Source organism: Dendrobates tinctorius, unplaced genomic scaffold (assembly GCF_039654945.1).
Source record: "Dendrobates tinctorius isolate UK_male_01 unplaced genomic scaffold, ASM3965494v1 ptg000501l, whole genome shotgun sequence".
NCBI lineage: Eukaryota > Metazoa > Chordata > Amphibia > Anura > Dendrobatidae > Dendrobates > Dendrobates tinctorius.
In genome coordinates, this window is record NW_027362160.1 from 67,157 (window position 1) to 90,301 (window position 23,145).

General features: G+C 48.7%; 1 protein-coding gene across 1 annotated transcript; it reads right to left on the reverse strand.

Annotated features, from left to right (window-relative positions):
* Nucleotides 1-4,060: 4,060 nt before the first annotated feature.
* On the reverse strand, nucleotides 4,061-23,105 carry YIPF3 (Yip1 domain family member 3). The gene is made up of 9 exons (XM_073564901.1): nucleotides 22,885-23,105; nucleotides 22,412-22,621; nucleotides 22,237-22,343; nucleotides 8,503-8,548; nucleotides 8,321-8,413; nucleotides 6,905-7,036; nucleotides 5,071-5,184; nucleotides 4,869-4,992; nucleotides 4,061-4,655 (listed from the first exon to the last, which is right to left on the reverse strand). Exons 1-9 carry the CDS (start codon nucleotides 22,942-22,944, stop codon nucleotides 4,528-4,530), a joined length of 1,014 nt encoding a protein of 337 aa, XP_073421002.1. The 5' UTR covers nucleotides 22,945-23,105; the 3' UTR covers nucleotides 4,061-4,527.
* Between the last annotated feature and the right edge of the window lie 40 nt (nucleotides 23,106-23,145).

Consider the following 23,145-nt stretch of genomic DNA (forward strand, 5'->3'; position numbering starts at 1 on the left):
CTCAACAGGGAATCCCCCATGACCACCACTCTCCGTTTCTTCTTCACAACATTTTTCTTTCTCCATCCAGGAGGACTCTGAAGGCGTACAAGGTTGCTGTTTGTGGGCAAAGTCTTATCCTGATGTATTTCTTCATTGGTTTCCTGCGTGAGAGCCTGGTACTGGTTCCTGAGGAGTATGGGTGCTGACTGCCTCCTGATCCTCCTGCTTCTCTGGGTCACATGTCTCCATTCCTCTGTTTCTTCAGGTGCACTTCGAATTTCTTCTCTTTCTGTAACATGAAGAGATAATTCTGCTCTATCTAAGAACTCTTCGCCTTCCTTAATGATCTTCAACGTAGCTAACCTCTCTTCGAGGTTATCCTTACATGTCTGCCGAGAAGATATATATACTGTCCCATGATGAGTCCAGCTCTGCCACATCTGGATGCCTTTGGCTAAATAGTGGCATTATGCCACCACTCAGTCTGACATCCAGACACAGCGGAACTTGAAGATGATCACCGGAGATAGATCGGTACCCCGGCAGTCACTTGCACTGCAGTTCTCGTGATCAGCTGATCGTGAGAACTTGGCTAGTGACTGGAGATAACCCCGTCCTCGGCAGTCACTTGCACTGCAGTTCTAGTGATCAGCTGATCGTGAGAACTTGGATAGTGATTGGATAACCCCATCTCCGGCGGTCACGTGCACTGCAGTTCTCATGATCAGCTGCTCGTGAGAACTTGGCTAGTGACTGGAGATAACCCCGTCCTCGGCAGTCACTTGCACTGCAGTTCTAGTGATCAGCTGATTGTGAGAACTTGGCTAGTGACTGGAGATAACCCCATCCCCGGCGGTCACGTGCACTGCAGTTCTAGTGATCAGCTGATTGTGAGAACTTGGCTAGTGACTGGAGATAACCCCATCCCCGGCGGTCACGTGCACTACAGTTCTCGTCTCGCGGTCAGCTGATAGCGAGAACAGCAGTGTACGTGAACTTCTGGCTAAAACAAGGTACACCATTATTTAAATTAGTACACATGCGTAGTTAGCTGCGTTCCCGCACTTAATATGCATGTGAGTAGAAAGATAAGGCGGTTTTACTGCATCTAATAAAAGTCTATGGCTAAATTTGCTCAGCGGCGTTTGGAAAGACGTGCCGCATGTCCATCTCTGCAAGTAAGCCGGAAGCATCTCTGCACGCGTAGTGGGAATGGGATTTTCTTGAAATCCCATCCACTATGCTGTAACACCTGCCCGCTGTGGGTTGGACGTTGTGGATGTACGCAGCGTCCAACCCGCAGCATTTACTGACCATGGGAAGTTACCATAAAAGTTTTGTAGTTGAAAAAAGCTTCAGGAAATTCTGGAGTTTTCTTTAGTAGTTTTGATGCATTTTGTGAGGTTGGCCTTCGTTGTTTTATTGCTTGCCTATCCTGTTGCACGCTCATCAATATCTGGTGGGTGGGGGAGTGACACCGGCCACACTCACTGATCAGCTCTTACTGGTGGTGGATGGAAGTTCCCAAATGCAGCGGGACCACAGCCGCGCCGTCATTTCTATAGTGTCCGTTGAGGGTACTGTAGCTCTACCCGTTATTCACATGAACAAGACAGTACCAGGCCGCTATGGAAATGACAAAGCTGTGGTGTCCCAGGAGCATCCGAGAACTTCCAGCTGCTACTGTCGCCTTTAACAGCTGATTGACGGGCTGCGGGGTGTTGCACTCCCGCCGGTCAGTCATTGATGGTCTAGCCTAATGATAGGCCATTAATAGAGAAGCTCGTCAGTACTTTTTTTTTTTTTTTAAGTGTTTTCTGCAGTCTTTTGATTGTACAGTCCTAATTTGAAGCGTTTTAATCAGGTGCCATTACCTCGTAGTGACTCCTATTTTCATTATCTTCCCTTTGGCATTTTCCAAGACTCAATGCAGAAAAAATAGCTCAAATGAACAAACATAAGACCAGCAAAGTGGTTTTACAATAGAAATGAATGGGAAGAGTCTTCCAAGCATTTCTGAGCGATTTTTCATGTCTTTGGAACAATATTCTACAGACTTTGTTTGAAGTGGACAAAGTCCAAAAACTCAAGTGAGTTACGTATCCCAAGTCCACCTCAGCTGGAGAAATGGACGGTGTTGAGATGTTACCAAATCTCTTGTGCGCTGTGATCTTACATGGGCTTGAGATCCCCCCATTAATTTGCATCAGTGAATTTTGAAGAATCTTCCTTTGTTTGGGATCTCCCAACACTTCATTAATCTGGTTCACGGTCATAAGACGTTGTTCTGTTTGAGTTCCTTTGGTGTCGTCTAGGCCAAGGACTGCTTCAGCAGCAGATCTAGTACTTTTATTTTGCATTGCTTTGTCGCTCTGGAGAATAGTTGGGCCCCATCACTCTCCAGTTGTAGAAAAATGGAGTCAAGGCAATACCGGTGAGACTTGCTATTGTTGTAACCCAGGGCATTAGAAAACACTGACACACCTATAAAAACTCTTACTGAAGTTCTTATTCATTCTCGTCTGGATTACTGCAACTCTCAACTGGTCATCTCCCTCTTACTAAACGTTCCCCTCTCCAATTCGTCCTGAATGCAGCAGGCAGGGTCATATTCCTCTTTCACCATTGCCTGATCTCTGCACCAGTCATTGCACTGGTTACACATCTACTAGCGTCCAATATAAACTGCTCATTCTTATCCACAAAGCGCTCCACAGCCCTACATCGCCTCAACTCTATTACCTACCTGTCCTCTCCAGTACTGCACCACCTACCCATCCTCTCCACAGTGCTGCACCACCCTACATCTCCCACCTACCACCCTACCAGACCTCTCCACCGTGATGCACCACCCTACATCTCAACTATGACCTACATGTCCTCTCCAGTGCTGCACCACCCTACATCTCCCACCTAACACCCTACTCGACCTCTCCACCGTGATGCACCACGCTACATCTCCTCAACTATCACCTACCTGTCCTCTCCAGTGCTGCACCACCCTACATCATCTCCTTTCACCTATCCATCCTCTCTACAGTGCTGAACCACCCTACATCTCCCACCTAACACCCTACTCGACCTCTCCACCGTGATGCACCACGCTACATCTCCTCAACTATCACCTACCTGTCCTCTCCAGTGCTGCACCACCCTACATCATCTCCTTTCACCTATCCATCCTCTCTACAGTGCTGAACCACCCTACATCTCCCACCTACCACCCTACCCGACCTCTCCACCGTGATGCACCACGATACATCTCCTCAACCATTACCTACCTGTCCTCTCCAGTACTGCACCACCTACCCATCCTCTCCACAGTGCTGCAGCACCCTACATCTCCCACCTACCACCCTACCGGACCTCTCCACCGTGATGCACCACGCTACATCTCCTCAACTATCACCTACCTGTCCTCTCCAGTGCTGCACCACCCTACATCTTCTCCTTTCACCTATCCATCCTCTCCACAGTGCTGAACCACCCTACATCTCCCACTTACCACCCTACCCAACCTCTCCACCGTGATGCACCACGCTACATCTCCTCAACTATCACCTACCTGTCCTCCCCAGTGCTGCACCACTCTACATTTTCTCCTTTCACCTACACATCCTCTCCACAGGGCTGCACCACCCTACATCTCCTCACCTATCCTCTCCACAGTGCTGCATTGCCTTACATCTCCTTGCTTACCTGTCCACTCCACAATGCTGACTAGACCTCAAACAATAAGATCCATAGACCTGCAGTAGGTGGGACCATTCTTCTTGTTGTGAGTTTGGATCGTCGTAACCTTCACTGCACACCACCCTTTGCATACTGCCTTTTAGGGTGACATCAGATCCTCTATAAGGCTTTGAGGCTTCGTCAGTCATAACTGGGTGCCAGGGTTGGCCCTGAATATTTAGCGATCATCATATCCACTCAGGACACATTGCCAAAGCTTCTGCTTGTTGCTCAACTACTAGGAACATAAGCTTAAATCTTGTGTTCGACAGGGGTCTTTATCTTTCGTCATTCCAGTGGTCAGCGACGAAAGCAGCCATGTACCCAAACAACATTGTACCCGATCCACAGGGCTCTTAATATTTTATTTTTTCCAGTACCAACGAGCAGACACATTACAGACCCTTGGACATACAATATCCTGCTGTTTATACAAAGAAAAGACCCAAACACACAACCCCGCACCTCCACTACCTTCATCAGGGAATGTGACAGCGCGAAAGGCAGACCGTTCAGCAGTCCCATGAGGAGACCCCCGGCCCCGATAGCCCAATTCTCTAAGCACCATAGAGGCGGAGGAGTCATGTGAGACACCGGCGTCGTTCCCAGATGTGTATCTACAGGATACTAATTAAGGATTGGGGGGGGGGGGGCATCATTTCCATTAACATCTTAGCAGTCACGCAGTAGGACTGGGTGTGTACGAAAGGAAGCGCCTCCATGCTCCATCATCCACATCTTCACCTGCGGTAGGTGCAGAGCGCCGCTCAGTCTCACGGTCAGAAAAGAGTGATAATAGCGGCTGCCATGCTTTCAGCGAGACTGGATGCTCAAGATGTGCACGGTGCTGTTGAGAACAGAATTTGTGCCCACTGACAGGTCACGAGCAACTCGCTGGAAGGGCGGAGGCAAATTCTGTCCATCCAATGTATCCAAGATACCTGTCCAGGAATAAGACACAGTGAGTATGGGCCGGGGTTCAGGTAATAGCCACACTATAGTTCAGAGGGTCCCACCACCCTGCTCAGGAGTGTGAGCTCCGGAGGGTGAGCAGTCAGACCACGCTCGCAGGGTTGTCTTGCCCCGGGGGGGTAGACCAATATGCCGCACTCTACTACGTGGGCAAAGTGTTATTGAAGACTTGGCATCTTTACCTTCTACAACCTTGTGATAGGCAAAATGCAGGTAGAGCAGGAACAACATGTGCAGAGCAGCGATGGATCCACACAGGATGAGCCTCTGCGTCTGGCCAACTGTGCGCGACAGCAAAACCACCACCTACAGCAAAAAGTGGAGAAATGATGGGGGATGGGCACATGATAAGGAGAGCTGCAGTCACTAAACGGGAGGTCTCACCATGCGTAATGTAGACAGGCCCCCAATGCACAACCAGAAGATGTAGAACAGAGAGTGAAAATGGATGTTATAGGTGATGAGGAGGACGATGCAGTGTCCAAACATACCATACCCCTGAAAAAGGAGAGACAGTGGTGAGTATAGGCAAATAACATACCCCCTCCCCCACCCCAATACACCACCTCAACATCACATAACCCTCCCAATGCACCATCTACATATCACAACCCCCCCATTACATAACCCCCCACATCATGTACCAACGTATTAAATACACTGCTTAAAAAAAAAAAAAAAAGGAACACTTAAACAACACAATGTAACTCCAAATCAATCACTTCTGTGACATCAACCTGTCCAGTTGTGAAGCAACACCAGTTGTGAATCAAAGTCTCCGGCTCTTGTGCAACACTAAACAGGTAGAAATGATTGGCAATGAGTGGTTCTGCAGGGGGTGACCACAGACCATGTCTCTGCGCTCATCCTTTTTGACTGTTTTGGTCACTTTTGCATTATGTCATTGCTCTCACCCATAGAGGTACAGTAGCATGAGGCGGTGTCTACAACCCACAGAAGATGATCTGATAGTGCAGCTCATCCAGGATGGCACATCAATGCAAGCTATGGCAAGAAGGGCAGCGATGTCTGTCAGCGTAGTGTCCAGAGCATGGAGCAGATACCAGGAGACAGGCCAGTACACCAGGAGACGTGGAGGGGGCCATAGAAGGGCAACAACCCAGCAGCAGGACCGCTACCACCTCCTATGTGCATGGGGAACAGAAGGAGCAGTGCCAGAGCCCTGCAAAATTACCTCCAGCAGGTCACTAACATCCATGTGTCTGCTCAAACTGTCAGTAACAGCCTACATGAGAGTGGTATGAGGGCCCGATGGCCACAAGTGGGTGTTGTGCTTACAGCCCAACACTGTGTAGGGCAATTGGCATTTGCCAGAGAACGCCAAGATTGGCAGATTTGACATTGGAGTCATGTGCTCTTCACGGTTGAGAGCAGGTTCACACTGAGCGTGCGAGAGACATGACAGAGTTGCGGTGGTGAACGTTCTGCTGCTTGCAACATCCGCAAGCTGACTGGTTTGGCAGTGGGTCAGTAATGGTGTGGGGTGGCATTTCTTTGGAGCGCCACACAGCCCTCCATATGCAAGCCAGAGGTAGCCTGACTGCCATTAGGTACTGGGATGAGGTCCTCAGACCGATTGTGAGACCATATGCAGGTGCATTGGGCCCTGGGATTCTTCTGATGCATGACAGTGCTAGGCCTCATGTGGCTGGAGTGTCAGAAGTTCCTGCATGATGAAGGCATTGAAGCTATGGACTGGCCCGCCCGTTCCCCAGACTGGAATCCAATTGAGCACATCTGGAACATCATGTCTCGTTCCATCCACCAATGCCATTGCACCAGACTGTCCTGGAGTTGACTAATGCTTTAATCTGTGGGGGAGATCCCTCAGGAGAACATCCACCACCTCATCAGGACTATGCCCAGGTGGTGTAGGGAGGTCATACAGGCACGTGGAGGCCACAACACAATTTCCTTGTCTTGAGGCATTTCCACTGAAGTTGGATCAGCCTGTAATTTGACTTTCCACCTTGTTTTTGAGTACCATTCCAAATCCAGACCTACATCGGATATTAACTGTGATTTACATTGATCATTTTTAGGTTTTATTGTTCTTAAAGCATTCCACTATGTAATGACTAATGGAAGATTTAATTCAGTGATATCTAGGGCGAGAGAGTTTAGTGCTCCCTTTAGTTTTTTGAGCAGTGTACAAGCACATCATACAGACCCTTACATACTTCAGTCAGGTACTTACCAGCAGGGACAGGGTCTGCAGCATTGTGATTTGAGCGTTGCACAGATAAGCAATAAAGTAAACGAGTGACGAGACCCCCAACCAATACCCAAAGCAGGTGCCAATAGCAGTGCCCATGAGAGTGCCCTCTATCTGCAAGAGAAGGAACACAACCTGAGACACGCATCCACATACTGTTATCCCAGCTCCTCCCACATCACAATCCTCAAATTCGGGCTCCTCCCACACCCCCTCCTCTCCTGCAGCCTATTCCCAGGCTCCCCCCACGGTCTCCATTTATGCTCACCTCCAACCTCTCTTGCAATCTCCAAGGCTCCTCTCCATCCTCACCCACAGTCCCCACTGCAGTCTTCTCCCAGGCTTCCCTCCCCCGCAGCTCCCACTCCACCCTTTCCTACCGGGCTCCACCACTGCTGACAGAGGTCTGAGGTGCATATCACAAGCACCCCTATACCTTACTACTATCCCTGATGAACCGCCTGAAACGCGTTGGGTACCCGGGACTATTCTGACATGGGATACAGATAAGGGCGGTTTATACAGCTTTTATAGGCTACTTTACTATTATAACTGCTGTGAATGGATGGACATTATTCCCTGTAATGGGTTGTGTAGATTTAATACGGATGCTGTAGAGGACGCTATAAATCCCATATCTTCCTCTGCTAATCGAGCCTCATGCACATTAGGGCACGAGAGCAATGGAAGCCAGGCATGTGGCACAGAAGGACTTTATGACATGAATTGACAGATATAACGACTGACAACCTTTACTCGCTTATATACACGTCCTCACTAATAGCCTCCATTAAGGGGGTTAATCTCCACTCACGTTATGGTTGTATAGTAAATGGGATAACTTTCACTGGGTACTTTTGGTGCTCAATCACGGACATCAAGTGTCTTCAGGACCAATTTGGGTCCGTCCGCAGTAAGCGAGGGCGCCATATATACACACCTACAACAGGGTGCCAACCTCCGGACAGGTAGGGGTACCAGAGGGTTAAATTAGGCACTACAGAGCCCACCCCCCCTATCCTATGACATGATTCATTATTTGAGGAGGGGCTTTCCGTGAGGTCTATTTCATCAGTATTTTAATGGTTATAGGGGTATTTTTTCCAGCTCTGGTCCCATCTCCCCTAGTCTCCTTATACAATCAGCGCCACTCTGCCCCACAATGTTCTTCAAGGTTTCCCTCCCTCCACGATCTCTCACCCCACAGGCTCCTCCTCCAAGATCTCTCCACCCTCCCTACAGGTTCCTTCATCCTGTGTAGGCTCCTCCCACCCGCAGCCTCATCCTATGGTTTGCTCCCCAGACTCCTCCCATTCTTCTCTCATCCCACCCCCACAGACACCTCCCATCTGCAGGCCTCTTTTCCCATCCTCCCGTACCCCATGAAGCTCCTCTTACTATAACCGTTCCAGACGACTTCATTCCATGCAGGAGGATGGCCACCATGGTGAACACCAGCATCAGGGGTCCGTACAGCTCCCCAGCGATTTTCTGCAGACAGGATGGGACACAGAGGATCAACACGACAGCTGCGACTAACGCTCCCCGGACCTGAGGCAGCTGCCGCCTCATCCACTTACCTGGGGGAAATTAATCATCCGGACCGGAATCATCGACTCCAGGAGTCTGTGTGGAAGGAACAAATGACATCAGAGAGACGGGAGAGAAGGCCGGGGCCAGAGGGGCGACATTAACCCTATAATAGAATTATTCCCCTTGGCATCATTGGATAGCACTAGTATATACAATTTTGCAGTTTACGGATTATTACAATTTTCAGCTGTCCTTGAGATACTTTTCTTTACAGCTTGTTGCCTTGGAGACCGACCACCGCAGCTAGACAGCAGACCATGAGCAGTGCTGACAAGCGGTTTTCTTTTGAATTTTGAGCGCCGTTACCGCTGCCCAAGCTAGACCGAGTGGTGGTCACTCTTCTAGACAAGTATATACCAAAAAGTGTTAATATCTGAATAAAGGAGATACTATTCGCTAGTATTTTGAATTTAAAGGACGTCATTTGTAAATTATTGGAAAACATTAATAAAAAAATCAGTTATAAAAACATTGACATCTGAATGAAGAAAACTGCTCGTATTCGGTAGTTGACAAGATCCATGTAAGGCAGGAGACAGCCCATACCACGCCAATCACCAGGCAGGGAGGACTGTCACCATATCATTAGGCAAATATTCCAGGATATGTTATAGCGTCGGTGTACCCCATACGGTCGTGGCCCAAAGTGCTGGGACCCTTGAAATTGTTCCAGAAAATTAACTATTTCTCCCTGAACATTAGTACAATTAAACACGTTTTGTTATACTCAGGCTAATTTCCATTGTGTTTGATGGAAAAGAGAAAAAATAAATGGCAAATTGGACATAATTTCACACAAATCCTCATAAATGGGGCAGACAAAATAGTTGGCACCTTACCAAAATTGTGAGTAAACAACTGTTTCCAGCACGTGATGCTTGTTCAAACTCGCCTGTGGCAAGTAACAGGTGTGGGCAATAAGAAAATCACACCTGAAACCATTGTGTCTGTGTGTGCCACACTAAGTATGGAGAACAGAAAGAGAAGAGAACTGAGGACTTGAGAACCAACATTGAACAATATCAACAATCTCAAGGTTACAAGTCGATCTGCAGAGATCATGATGTTCCTTTGTGCACGGTGGGCAACATAATACAACCCATGGCTCTGTAGCTAATCTCCCTGGATGTGGACGGTAGATAACTGATTAATGGTTGTAATGCAGGATAGTCCAGATGGAGGATAAGCTGCCCCAATCAGGTCACAAAGACATTCAAGCTGTCTGCAGGCTCAGGGGGCATCTGTGTCAGCGCAAACTATCCATCCACATGTGAATGAAATGCATAGAAAAAAGATAGACTGCAATTTGCCAAAATGTACGTGAGTAACCAAAACCCTCCTGGTAAAGCGTTTTGTGGACAGATGAGATCAAGATAGGGCTTTTTGGTGAAACACATCTTTCCATTGTTTACTGAAAATGTAATGAGGCCTACAAAGAAAAGTACACAGTACCTACAGTCAGATATGGTGGAGGCTCACAGATGTTCTAGGGTTGTTTTGCAGCTTCTGGTAATGGGGGCCTTGACTGTGTGCATAGTATCATGAAATCTGAAAATTACCAAAGGATTTTGGGTGGCAATGTAGCGCCTGGGGTCAGAAAGCTGGGTGTGCATCCTAGGTCATGGGTCTTCCCAAACAAGAAGCCACCAGACATAGAAGGAAATAAAGCGCTGGTGAGTTCTGAAGAGGCAGTAATGAGTCTGGATCAAAATCCCATTGATCACCTGTGGAGAGATCTTACAATCGCTGTTAGAAGGCAAATTCACATACGAGACCTGGAGCAGTTTACAAAAGAAGTCATCCAAAATTCCAGCTGAGAGGAGGAAGAAGCTTGTGGATGGTTATAGGAAGCGGCTGATTGCAGGTATTTACTCCAAAGGGCGTGACCAAATATTAAAGAGAATCTGTCACCACTTTTTTGGGCTACCAGGTAAAAAGATCATTCAATTTAATGTCAACTATGCATTACACAAGTACTTTTGATACCCCTTGACTCCCCACGTATGATCCATAAATAACTTTTATTCCTCCCGCGCTGTATGTTAATATGGTCGGTCTGGTCCGATGGGCGTGGCTTATTTCCCGTCTCTCCCTGCTTCCTCTGTGCCTTCTTTTCGGTGAATTTCTGCGACTGCGTACAGTCTCCGCGCGTGCTCATTCAAATAGCATACTGTGCACGCGCGGGAAGCTTTGTCCAGCTGGGCAAAGCCGAAAAACAGTATTGCACATGCGCCAGCATACGCGATTGCGTTCTATGGCCCGGAAGTATACTTGTATGCTTCCGGGCCATGGAAAGCAGAGCAAGATGGTGAGTGAGCAGGATGAAGAAGATATAGACACATGAGATTGTGAGGATGAAGAAGATATAGAAACAGGAGATGGTGAGAGTGATGAGGATGAAGAAGATATAGACACACGAGTAGTTGAGAGGGATGAGGATGAAGAAGATATAGACACATGAGACGGTGAGAGCAATGAGGATGAAGATATAGACACATGAGATGGTGAGAGCGATAAGGATGAAGATATAGACACACGAGAAGTTGAGAGGGATGAGGATGAAGAAGATATAGACATATGAGATGGTGAGAGTGATGAGGATGAAGAAGATATAGAAACAGGAGATGGTAAGAGCGATGAGGATGAAGAAATAGACACATGAGACGGTGAGAGCGATGAGGATGAAGATATAGACACACGAGGCGGTGAGAGCGATGAGGATGAGGATATAGACACGAGGCGGTGAGAGCGATGAGGATGAGGATATAGACACATGAGGCGGTGAGAGCGATGAGGATGAAGATATAGACACATGAGGCGGTGAGAGCGATGAGGATGAAGATATAGACACATGAGGCGGTGAGAGCGATGAGGATGAAGAAGATATAGACACACGAGGCGGTGAGAGCGATGAGGATGAAGATATAGACACATTATATATGGGAAGAGATAAAAACCAAATGGAGCAATAAACCACCCATGGAATCTGAACGCAGGGAACCTCCAAACATTCTCCCTCACCTTCCTGCAGTTACAGGAACAGTGAGGAGCTGAACCTGCAGCTGAATGCTGGAATATTCAGGAGGACATTCTGGACTCTACTGTCACACACAAATCAATATAGAAACATAAGGAAGGACAAGTCCATCTGCAGAATCATCGCATCAGCAGATAACAGACTGAGGGCTTTGTTTGGATTGTTATACCTTGCAGGAGCTTATGTGAAGGGTTAAAACTAAAATCAGAGCTGAAGTTTCATTTTCTCCATTCTCTGAAGGTTTCGTTTCTCCATTTTTGTGGCTGTAAGATACATTTTTGTAATTAGGATGAAACCAGACTGTTCCCATCAGGTGCAAGATAAGGGAACCGGGGGTGTAGAACTCTGAAGAATATGCCGTTATACTACTTTTGGATTTGAACATATATGTAGTTTCCAGTTTTCTTGCAATATTATTGGCTTATAAAGTGAAATGATGCTATTGGTAGTTGAGAACTTTGCATAATTAAGCAAAAGATTATAAAAGTGACTAAAATAAAGGGGACTAGTGATCTGTCTCGATCCTCCCGTACAGAGACCCCCGTCTCCGTGTGGTCATTCCCAGTTGCTAGCAACACGCTGTGGATTAATTTGGAAATCACTGGATCAACCGTGAAGGGTTAATTTAGCCCTCCCTCAATAGCTCTCTCAACACTTACAGGGAAAAATCGCCAACGTTTGGAGGGACATTGAGGTATAGACGGTGAAGGAACAGAAATATTTGACCTTGTTACGTGTTTAAAGATTCTAATTCGTTGCCTTCAGTTTGACGACAGAACGACTCGAACCCAACGTAAAACATATGGCCGGCTTGCTCCGATTCACGAGTTATTCCAAAAATGTGTTGAGAACTGTAAGAAAAGCCATTGCCCTGGGGAGAACGTCACTACTGAGGAAAGGATCCCTGGTTTTCGTGGCAGATATGCATTTCGTCAATACATTCCATCAAAGCCCAGCAAATGCGGAATTAAAATGTATGTCCTTGTTGATGCCAGGAAGACCGACACATACAACCATGAAATGTACGCCAGAAGACATCCGGAAGGTCCATACCGTGCGTCAGCAACGACCCCAGACCTGTGGTGAAAAGGATGTCTGAGCCCTTACTGGGATCACGTCACAATATAACAGCTGACAACTTATCTGACAATGCAGACTCTGTCATAGGTAGGTACTGCAAGAAAAAATAAAAAGGAATTGTCACCACAGTTTGTAAATGAAAGGGAGGAAACAGTACAGCAGTATGTCTGCATTCAATAACGGAAAGGTTCTGGTGTCCTATGTACCGCGCAAAAAGAAAAATGTAATTCTTGTCTCAACGCTTCATGGCGATGACGCCATCGCTCCTGGGTCTGAGGCGCAAAAAAAACAGAAATTACATTTTATAATGCAACCAAAAGGGGGTGCTGATACGGCTGATCAGATGTGCCCAACGTTCAGCATCAGCAGAAGCTCCAGGCACGGCCAATGCCCAGATTGTCACCATGTTGAATTTGGGTGGTATAAATTCACAAGTGCTTTACCTAGAAATCCAGCTTGAATTGCTCCGTGGAAAAGCCTATCGGAAAAACTTCCCCCACGAACTGGTGCTTGGAGCTACACAGGAGAAGTATGAAACGATCCGTATCTCCCCTAGCCTTCAAGTTCAGCTCGAAAGATTCCACCCAGAAGAGGATGGTGAAAATCCACCACCTTAAAATTATGCGTTTTCCCCTATATTTACTTTTTAATAGTTATGCATTGAAAAGTGGGGGCAATATGGCAGCAGTTGTGAAATGTGAGTACTGTGACAGTCCCTGGAATAGTGTGTGAAGGGAGATGCTTGTCACTGCGCATACTGCGGTCAGTGATGTAAAATCAGAATGTCTTCCAATAGGAACATATGTTATGGGCTGATTTTAGTGGTCCCTCAGAGTGGGTGGGCAGAGGTCCACCTTATCTCCACATGCAGAGTCCTGCCACGACCTGTGTGAGGTCAGAGTCATGTGGCCATTACATGGGTGTTACATACCTGGCCATGAGAGTCAGCTCTTGGGAGAGGAGGAACTCCCACAAAACTCCAGGAGGAGCTGAGGACTATGCGGGAGAACTGCAGGTGAACCCTGCGGGGAATGGACTCATGAGGACTGTGCGGGAGAACTGCAGGTGAACCCTGCGGGGAATGGACTCGTGAGGACTGTGCGGGAGAACTGCAGGTGAACCCTGCGGGGAATGGACTCATGAGGACTGTGCGGGAGAACTGCAGGTGAACCCTGCGGGGAATGGACTCATGAGGACTGTGCGGGAGAACTGCAGGTGAACCCTGCGGGAGAACTGCAGGTGAACTCTGCGGGGAATGGACTCATAAGGACTGTGCGGGAGAACTGCAGGTGAACTCTGCGGGAGAACTGCAGGTGAACCCTGCGGGGAATGGACTCATAAGGACTGTGCGGGAGAACCCTGCGGGGAATGGACTCATGAGGACTGTGCGCGAGAACTGCAGGTGAACCCAGCGGGGAATGGACTCATGAGGACTGTGCGCGAGAACTGCAGGTGAACCCTGCAGGGAATGGACTCATGAGGACTGTGCGCGAGAACTGCAGGTGAACCCTGCGGGGAATGGACTCATGAGGACTGTGCGCGAGAACTGCAGGTGAACCCTGCGGGGAATGGACTCATGAGGACTGTGCGCGAGAACTGCAGGTGAACCCTGCAGGGAATGGACTCATAAGGACTGTGCGGGAGAACTGCAGGTGAACTCTGCGGGAGAACTGCAGGTGAACCCTGCAGGGAATGGACTCATGAGGACTGTGCGGGAGAACTGCAGGTGAACTCTGCGGGAGAACTGCAGGTGAACCCTGCAGGGAATGGACTCATAAGGACTGTGCGGGAGAACTGCAGGTGAACTCTGCGGGAGAACTGCAGGTGAACCCTGCAGGGAATGGACTCATAAGGACTGTGCGGGAGAACTGCAGGTGAACTCTGCGGGAGAACTGCAGGTGAACCCTGCAGGGAATGGACTCATGAGGACTGTGCGGGAGAACTGCAGGTGAACCCTGCAGGGAATGGACTCATGAGGACTGTGCGGGAGAACTGCAGGTGAACCCTGCAGGGAATGGACTCATGAGGACTGTGCGGGAGAACTGCAGGTGAACCCTGCGGGGAATGGACTCATGAGGACTGTGCGGGAGAACTGCAGGTGAACCCTGCGGGGAATGGACTCATGAGGACTGTGCGGGAGAACTGCAGGTGAACCCTGCGGGGAATGGACTCATGAGGACTGTGCGGGAGAACTGCAGGTGAACCCTGCGGGGAATGGACTCATGAGGACTGTGCGGGAGAACTGCAGGTGAACCCTGCGGGGAATGGACTCATGAGGACTGTGCGGGAGAACTGCAGGTGAACCCTGCGGGGAATGGACTCATGAGGACTGTGCGGGAGAACTGCAGGTGAACCCTGCGGGGAATGGACTCATGAGGACTGTGCGGGAGAACTGCAGGTGAACCCTGCGGGGAATGGACTCATGAGGACTGTGCGGGAGAACTGCAGGTGAACCCTGCGGGGAATGGACTCATGAGGACTGTGCGGGAGAACTGCAGGTGAACCCTGCGGGGAATGGACTCATGAGGACTGTGCGGGAGAACTGCAGGTGAACCCTGCGGGGAATGGACTCATGAGGACTGTGCGGGAGAACTGCAGGTGAACCCTGCGGGGAATGGACTCATGAGGACTGTGCGGGAGAACTGCAGGTGAACCCTGCGGGGAATGGACTCATGAGGACTGTGCGGGAGAACTGCAGGTGAACCCTGCGGGGAATGGACTCATAAGGACTGTGCAGGGAATGGACTCGTATGAACAGTGCTGTTTGTTTTATCGTTATGCCATCAAGGCTGTTTATTTTGCTGAACCGTGCCAAGGTTTATGCGGTCTATAAGTGTGTGAACCCCTCTCAGTACTTTTAGAGTTATTACTTTTATGGTAAGTAAATGGGTTTTTTAAGCACCCGATATTGTGTACTCTTATTACATCCCTATGAAGGTCACTGACCACTTTTACAGCACTGAAATTGAGAAAATTAGATACTGTAGGCATTTTTCTAGCCTGTGCCTGACAGGCGCATTGTACCTGAACGCATTAGTGATGACATTGTTCCTGACGGAGTGTTAATAAATCTTGTCTCGTACCCGCTTCTCAGCACGTGACTTGGGGTTGTGCCTGCAAGGGTTAATCCATCTCCAGTTACTCCGTCCAGCATTCACCCTCTGTCCTATGCTGCAGTGGGAACCTAAATCACACCGCGACACAGACCACGCACCCCGCTCATACACGCTGCCACCACTCACCAAACACACGGGCGACGAGTCCCGGAAATATTACTACTGTCCGCCAATCACCAGGAGCGCACACTCTAAGGCTGTGGATTCATTACAGCATATAAGGTTCAGACTTATTAACGTTTTAAGCTTGAATAGAAAAGGTGCAGATCTTACAATAAAAGGATATAAAAATATGGAAATAAAAAGTGACAAATATGCAAAACAGTTATAAAATAAAAGTGAGAAAACTTACAGAAATATCTAAACTTTGCAGTCTGGTATTCTGTTTCCTAAGGGAGGAATATGAAATGGAGCACACACACCAGCTTGGCTGCCCTCAATCTGTGAACCAATTTCTCTGTGTATGGCCTAATTTATAGGTTTAGCCTGGAGATCAGATTTCTAGACCAGCCTCTCATATTAATATTCTAATTATTGGTTTGTGCTGTGAACACCTTTGACTTGGCTTCTGAGTTTGGGCTCCCTCTGGTGGTTGCTGCTGGTAATGGAGCTGGTCTGGCTGACAGAAGTCAATCACCTGAGGATGATGATTGGAGGTCAGGTGCTACAGACTGGGGAGATTTAAGTGAGCAACCTTCCCTCAGTGGGTGCTGGTGATTGATTTGCTTCCTGAGCATTTTGGAAATCTGCTTGCCTCCTGCATCTTTCAGATAAGTTATTTGTCTGCTTGAATCTTTTTGCATTTGATTCATTTTGTGCTTTTCTCTGATTTTTGCTCTGCTGGTGTGAGTTCAGCCTGGTTCCCTGCGGGGACCTGTGCTGGACTCCGTTTCATATGCCACAGCTCATGTCAGTCTTTGCAGTATTTCTAATCCCCTGTTATATCAGTATCTTTTGCTTCCAGTTCACACCAGAATGCTGGTCTAGTGGGGGGAGAGGTCGTGTGGCCTCAGTAATTTTGCATATCAGACGTGTTGGATTTTTCTTAGGCTTTTTTTGCGTGATTGCTGACAGTATCTTTCCTGTCCTATCTAGACAGTGTGGGCCCATCATTTGCTCAGTCTATTTTTCTGCCTGCGTTTGGGTTTTCATCTTGTCTCACCGACAATATATGTTCGGGGGCTATCTTTTCCTTTGGGGTTCTACTCCGGGGCAGTTTAGCTTTCCCCTTTCTCTCTTTAGGCTTAGTTAATTCTTTGGCTGTGCCGAGGCGTCTAGGGAATTGTAGGTACGCTCCACGGCTAATTCTAGTTGTGTCTTCAGTTTAGGGGTCTGCAATCCGCTAAGTTACCAACCTCTCTGGTTATCTCGCCTATTCCCCCATTATCCTCCTCGGTTACCTAATCACAACAGGTTTGTGACTTTATTATGGCTATTTACCCATGAATACATTATTTTCGTCTGATCAGTATTTGTGTGATCTTTCTCAGACAGTGTAAGGCTGCATGTAGCACCTCTTCAAAAGAGTCAGAAGGTGTGAAATGTTTCCACTTTGTGTGTTCTCAGTAAGGCCCCCTGGAAAGACAGGAGACTGCCTTTCACAGGATAACATATGTTGGGAACTTTGTGAAGAGCTGCAGTCTAAGGACAGATGTTAATTTACTGCCGGTCATACACCCATACGTATTGCACTACAATTTCCATTACAAATATACCGTAGTTATCCGCCTATCTGCACCTAGATTAGAATTATAAAAGGCTCCTAGAGCCGACCCTTGCACCTTAAGAACGCCACTTCTGAAGGAACACTAGTATGGCTTTCATTGGAACACACCCCTCCCAGGATTGTCCCAAACTAGTCAAAAATGTTGCCCAAGTCCTACTATAAGTTTTAGTCATCATTGGCTTCCTGCTCTGAAACAGAGTAGAGAATAAGGCCTGGGAGAAGCCTTTCTGAATTAACGACCTCTCAAAATCCATGCCGTTAAATGCAGGCATGACCTCTGAGGGCGATAGAGGCCCTGGCTGAGAAGATACGGGATATCTGGAAGGACCCAGGGATCTGACATGGACATGTTTCTCATCCATGTGATCCATGGCGTCTTGGGCCAAAAGGGAGCAGTTAAAATGGCCTTTGCTCTCTCTTCCAGCATTTTCCTCAGCACTGCGGGCATCATCACTAACGGAGAGGGGGGGGTTGAGGTTGAAGTTCCAGGGAATTCGCAGAGAGTCTGCTGCATAGGGACTTTCTCTCGGATATAGAGAGCAGAATAGTTTTTCTTGCTTCGCCAGTTGGCAAACAAATCCATCTCCGGCCGTCCCCATTGATCCATTACTTTCTGGAATACTCCTGGATTCAGCTCCAATTCCCTCTGCTTTAGTGTATTTCGACTGAGGAAGTCTGCTGTCGTTTTCTTCCCCCCTTACGTGCAGCGCTGTTAGTGCCAAGTGACGGTACTCCGTGAGCTGCAGGATCCCTCCTGTCGCCAACACCAAGGAGCGGGATCTCGTGCCCCCTTGATGGTTGATGTAGGCAACTGTCTGATTGTCCGACATGATCCGAACATGACGTCCCTCCAGCTGCGGAAGGAGCCTCATCACCGCATTCTTCATTGCAAGCAGCTCTTTCATGTTTGATGAATGATGTCTTTCTGCCTCTGACCAGACCCCCTGGACTATGCAAAGTCAAAGATGTGCTCCCCAACCTTCCATCTGTTGTAATTACATCCACGATTTGATAGGACCAAGGAGTTCCCTGTGACAGAGTCTCTGACTTCAGACACCAGGCCACGGAGCAGATTGTCACTCGGGAAAGTGTGATCTTCCCGTCTAACTGGCCGTTGAGCTTGTTTTCGCCTCTTCACACATCCTGCTGCAGGTACCTGGACCCACTGCACTGCCAGAATACAGGACGTCATTGCCCCCAGCACAGGCATTGCCTTCCTCAGAGTCATAACCGGCCTGGTCACTGCTGCTAATACCAGGGTTATAACTTTGGTCTTCTCCTCCGGCTGATGACTTATCTGTTTCCCGGAGTCCAGAATAAGCCCCGAGAAGGACTGAATTCTCTGTGGATGCAGCTTTGATGTCTCCAGATTCAGCATCCATCCCAGTTGGATCAGACTGGACTCGACTTACATAAGTCGGAGATTGCAGTCTTCTCTTGATCTGCCTACCAGAAATTTGTCCAAGTACGGAAAAATTAGTATATTCCGTTCTCGAAGAACGTGCTGTAACCTCTAGCATGACCTTCGTGAATACCCTCGGAGCCATGGAAAGCCCAAAGGGTAACGCCTTGTACTGAAAGTACCTATCTGTTGGTCTATGTACACGGCTACTCTCAGGAACTGGTGATCTTCTGACCAAATGGGAACGTGGTAGTAAGCGTCAAGTCCAGGACGCTCACGTAACAACCTGGGATCAGCATCATGATGGCCGATTTTATGGACTCCATCTTGAAGGCCATAGGTATCAGAAATTTGCTCAGACCCCTCAGACCCTTTTGATTCAGTAGGTTCCTGTCCTTGATGGGCGGAAAACTTCTCTCAGGCGGTGCAGTCACGGAAGAAGGGGAAATACTTAATTTTCTGGAACAATTTCAAGGGTGCCAACACTTTTAGACATTGCTATATATTATACCGCCCCGTGTGTACATTATATGGCCGCATACACTATGCATTATACCGCCCCGTGTGCACATTATATGGCCGCGTGCACTATGCATTATACCGCCCCGTGTGCACATTATATGGCAGTGTGCACTATGTATTATACCGCCCCGTGTGCACATTATATGGCAGTGTGCACTATGTATTATACCGCCCCGTGTGCACATTATATGGCAGTATACACTATATTATACCGCCCCATGTGCACATTATATGGCAGTATACGCTATATTATACCTCCCCGTGTGTACATTATATGGCCGCGTACACTATGTATTATACCGCCCCGTGTGCACATTATATGGCAGTGTACACTATGTATTATACCGCCCCGTGTGCACATTATATGGCAGTGTGCACTATGTATTATACCGCCCCGTGTGCACATTATATGGCAGTGTGCACTATGTATTATACCGCCCGGTGTGCACATTATATGGCAGTGTACACTATGTATTATACCGCCCCGTGTGCACATTATATGGCAGTATACACTATATTATACCGCCCCGTGTGCACATTATATGGCAGTATACACTATATTATACCGCCCCGTGTACTATGTATTATACCGCCCCGTGTGTACATTATATGGCCGCGTGCACTATGTATTATACCGCCCCGTGTGCACATTATATGGCAGTATATACTATATTATACCGCCCCGTGTGCACATTATATGGCCGCGTACACTGTGTTATACCGCCCCGTGTGTACATTATATGGCCGCGTACACTATGTATTATACCGCCCCGTGTGCACATTATATGGCAGTGTGCACTATGTATTAAACCGCCACGTGTGCACATTATATGGCAGTGTGCACTATGTATTATACCGCCACGTGTGCACATTATATGGCAGTGTGCACTATGTATTATACCGCCCCGTGTGCACATTATATGGCAGTATACACTATATTATACCGCCCCGTGTGCACATTATATGGCAGTATACACTATATTATACCGCCCCGTGTGTACATTATATGGCCGCGTGCACTATTATACCACCCCGTGTGCACATTAGATGGCCGCGTGCACTATGTATTATACCGCCCCGTGTGCACATTATATGGCCGCGTGCACTATGTATTATACCGCCCTGTGTGCACATTATATGGCAATGTACACTATGCATTATATCCCCCCGTGTGTAATTATATGGCAGCGTGCACTATGTATTATACCGCCCCGTGTGCACATTATATGGCAGCGTGCACTATGTATTATACCGCCCCGTGTGCACATTATATGGCAGCGTGCACTATGTATTATACCGCCCCGTGTGCACATTATATGGCAGCGTGCACTATGTATTATACCACCCCGTGTGCACATTATATGGCAGCGTACACTATGTATTATACCCCCCCGTGTGCACATTATATGGCAGTATACACTATGTATTATACCGCCCCGTGTGCACATTATACGGCCGCGTACACTATGTATTATACCGCCCCATGTGCACATTATATGGCAGTGTACACTATGTATTATACCGCCCCATGTGCACATTATATGGCCGCGTACACTATGTATTATACCGCCCCGTGTGCACATTATATGGCAGTGTACACTATGTATTATACCGCCCCGTGTGCACATTATATGGCAGTGTACACTATGAATTATACCCCCCCCATGTGCACATTATATGGCAGTGTACACTATGTATTATACCGCCCCGTGTGCACATTATACGGCCGCGTACACTATGTATTATACCGCCCCATGTGCACATTATATGGCAGTGTACACTATGTATTATACCGCCCCATGTGCACATTATATGGCCGCGTACACTATGTATTATACCGCCCCGTGTGCACATTATATGGCAGTGTACACTATGTATTATACCGCCCCGTGTGCACATTATATGGCAGTATACACTATGTATTATACCGCCCCGTGTGCACATTATATGGCAGCGTGCACTATGTATTATACCGCCCCGTGTGCACATTATATGGCAGCGAGCACTATGTATTATACCGCCCCGTGTGCACATTATATGGCAGTATACACTATATTATACCGCCCCGTGTGCACATTATATGGCAGTGTACACTATGTATTATACCGCCCCATGTGCACATTATATGGCCGCGTACACTATGTATTATACCGCCCCGTGTGCACATTATATGGCAGTGTACACTATGTATTATACCGCCCCGTGTGCACATTATATGGCAGTATACACTATGTATTATACCGCCCCGTGTGCACATTATATGGCAGCGTGCACTATGTATTATACCGCCCCGTGTGCACATTATATGGCAGCGAGCACTATGTATTATACCGCCCCGTGTGCACATTATATGGCCGCGTGCACTATGTATTATACCGCCCCATGTGCACATTATATGGCAGTATACACTATATTATACCGCCCCGTGTGCACATTATATGGCCGCGTGCACTATTATACCGCCCCGTGTGCACATTATATGGCCGTGTAAACTATGTAGTATACCGCCCCGTGTGCACATTATATGGCCGTGTAAACTATGTAGTATACCGCCCCGTGTGCACATTATATGGCAGTGTACACTATGTATTATACCCCCCCGTGTGTACATTATATGGCCGCGTACACTATGTATTATACCCCCCCGTGTGCACATTATATGGCAGTGTGCACTATGTATTATACCGCCCCGTGTGTACATTATATGGCCGCGTACATGGCCGCGTACACTATGTATTATACCGCCCCGTGTGCACATTATATGGCAGTGTGCACTATGTATTATACCGCCCTGTGTGTATGAGGGGGCGACGTCTGCCACCATCATGGCGTACTCACCGGCTCCGGACCTGTGCAGGTTCCACGTCGAAGTATGGCCGCAGGATGTCGATGTTGGCGTAGAGGCTGAAGGCTTTGGTCGCCTGTCTCTTCCCCGCCTGCCACATCTGAGGGAGAGACGACACGTTACACAGAGATACAAGATGGCGGCTGCCCCCGGACACCGGCCCCTCACCTCATCTGCCACCTGCCGGCCCAGCTGACCCTTCAGGCCTTTCATCCCCAGGAAAGCGCCGTCCTCCTCGCCCTCGTCAGGCGCTGCGTCTCCGTCAACCTCCTCCTCGTCCTCCTTCATCCGCTGGTGGATCTCCCCCATGTCCTCAAAACTGGAGCCGGAGGTGTCATCCATATTCTCCATGTCAATCACAGCGGCTCCGCCCCCGGCCTGCAATAATGTCACGTCAGATGGACCTCCCTCCAGCCCCCCCCTCCGGGGAAACCTCCCCCCCCCTCCGGGGAAACCTCCCCCCCTCCAGCCCTCCCCCCGGGGCCAACGTCCCCCCCTCACCCCTCCCCCCCCTCCGGGGCCAACGTCCCCCCCCCTCCAGCCCTCCCCCCCGGGGCCAACCTCCCCCCTCTCCAGCCCCCCCTCCAGGGAAACCTCCCCCCCCTCCAGCCCTCCCCCAAAGGGCAAAAACTGGTCATTACCTGCATGTTGTCATCAAACGCGCCCCAGTCTGCGGTGGAGAGAGGCCGGCTGCCCGCCATGTGCACTGCGCCCCGAAAGCCAAAATGTCACCGACACCGTGCGCCCCCTCCTCGTCAGTGAGCCTGTGGGCCGCCCCCCGTGCTCCGCTCCTCCGGTGTCTCTTCCGCTCCTCTCTCCTCCTCTCTGAACCCGGAAGTAAACAAGGCTGAGGACGTGGAGGGGCGGGGCCGGGTGGTAAAGGGGCGGGGCCTCGGCGTTCC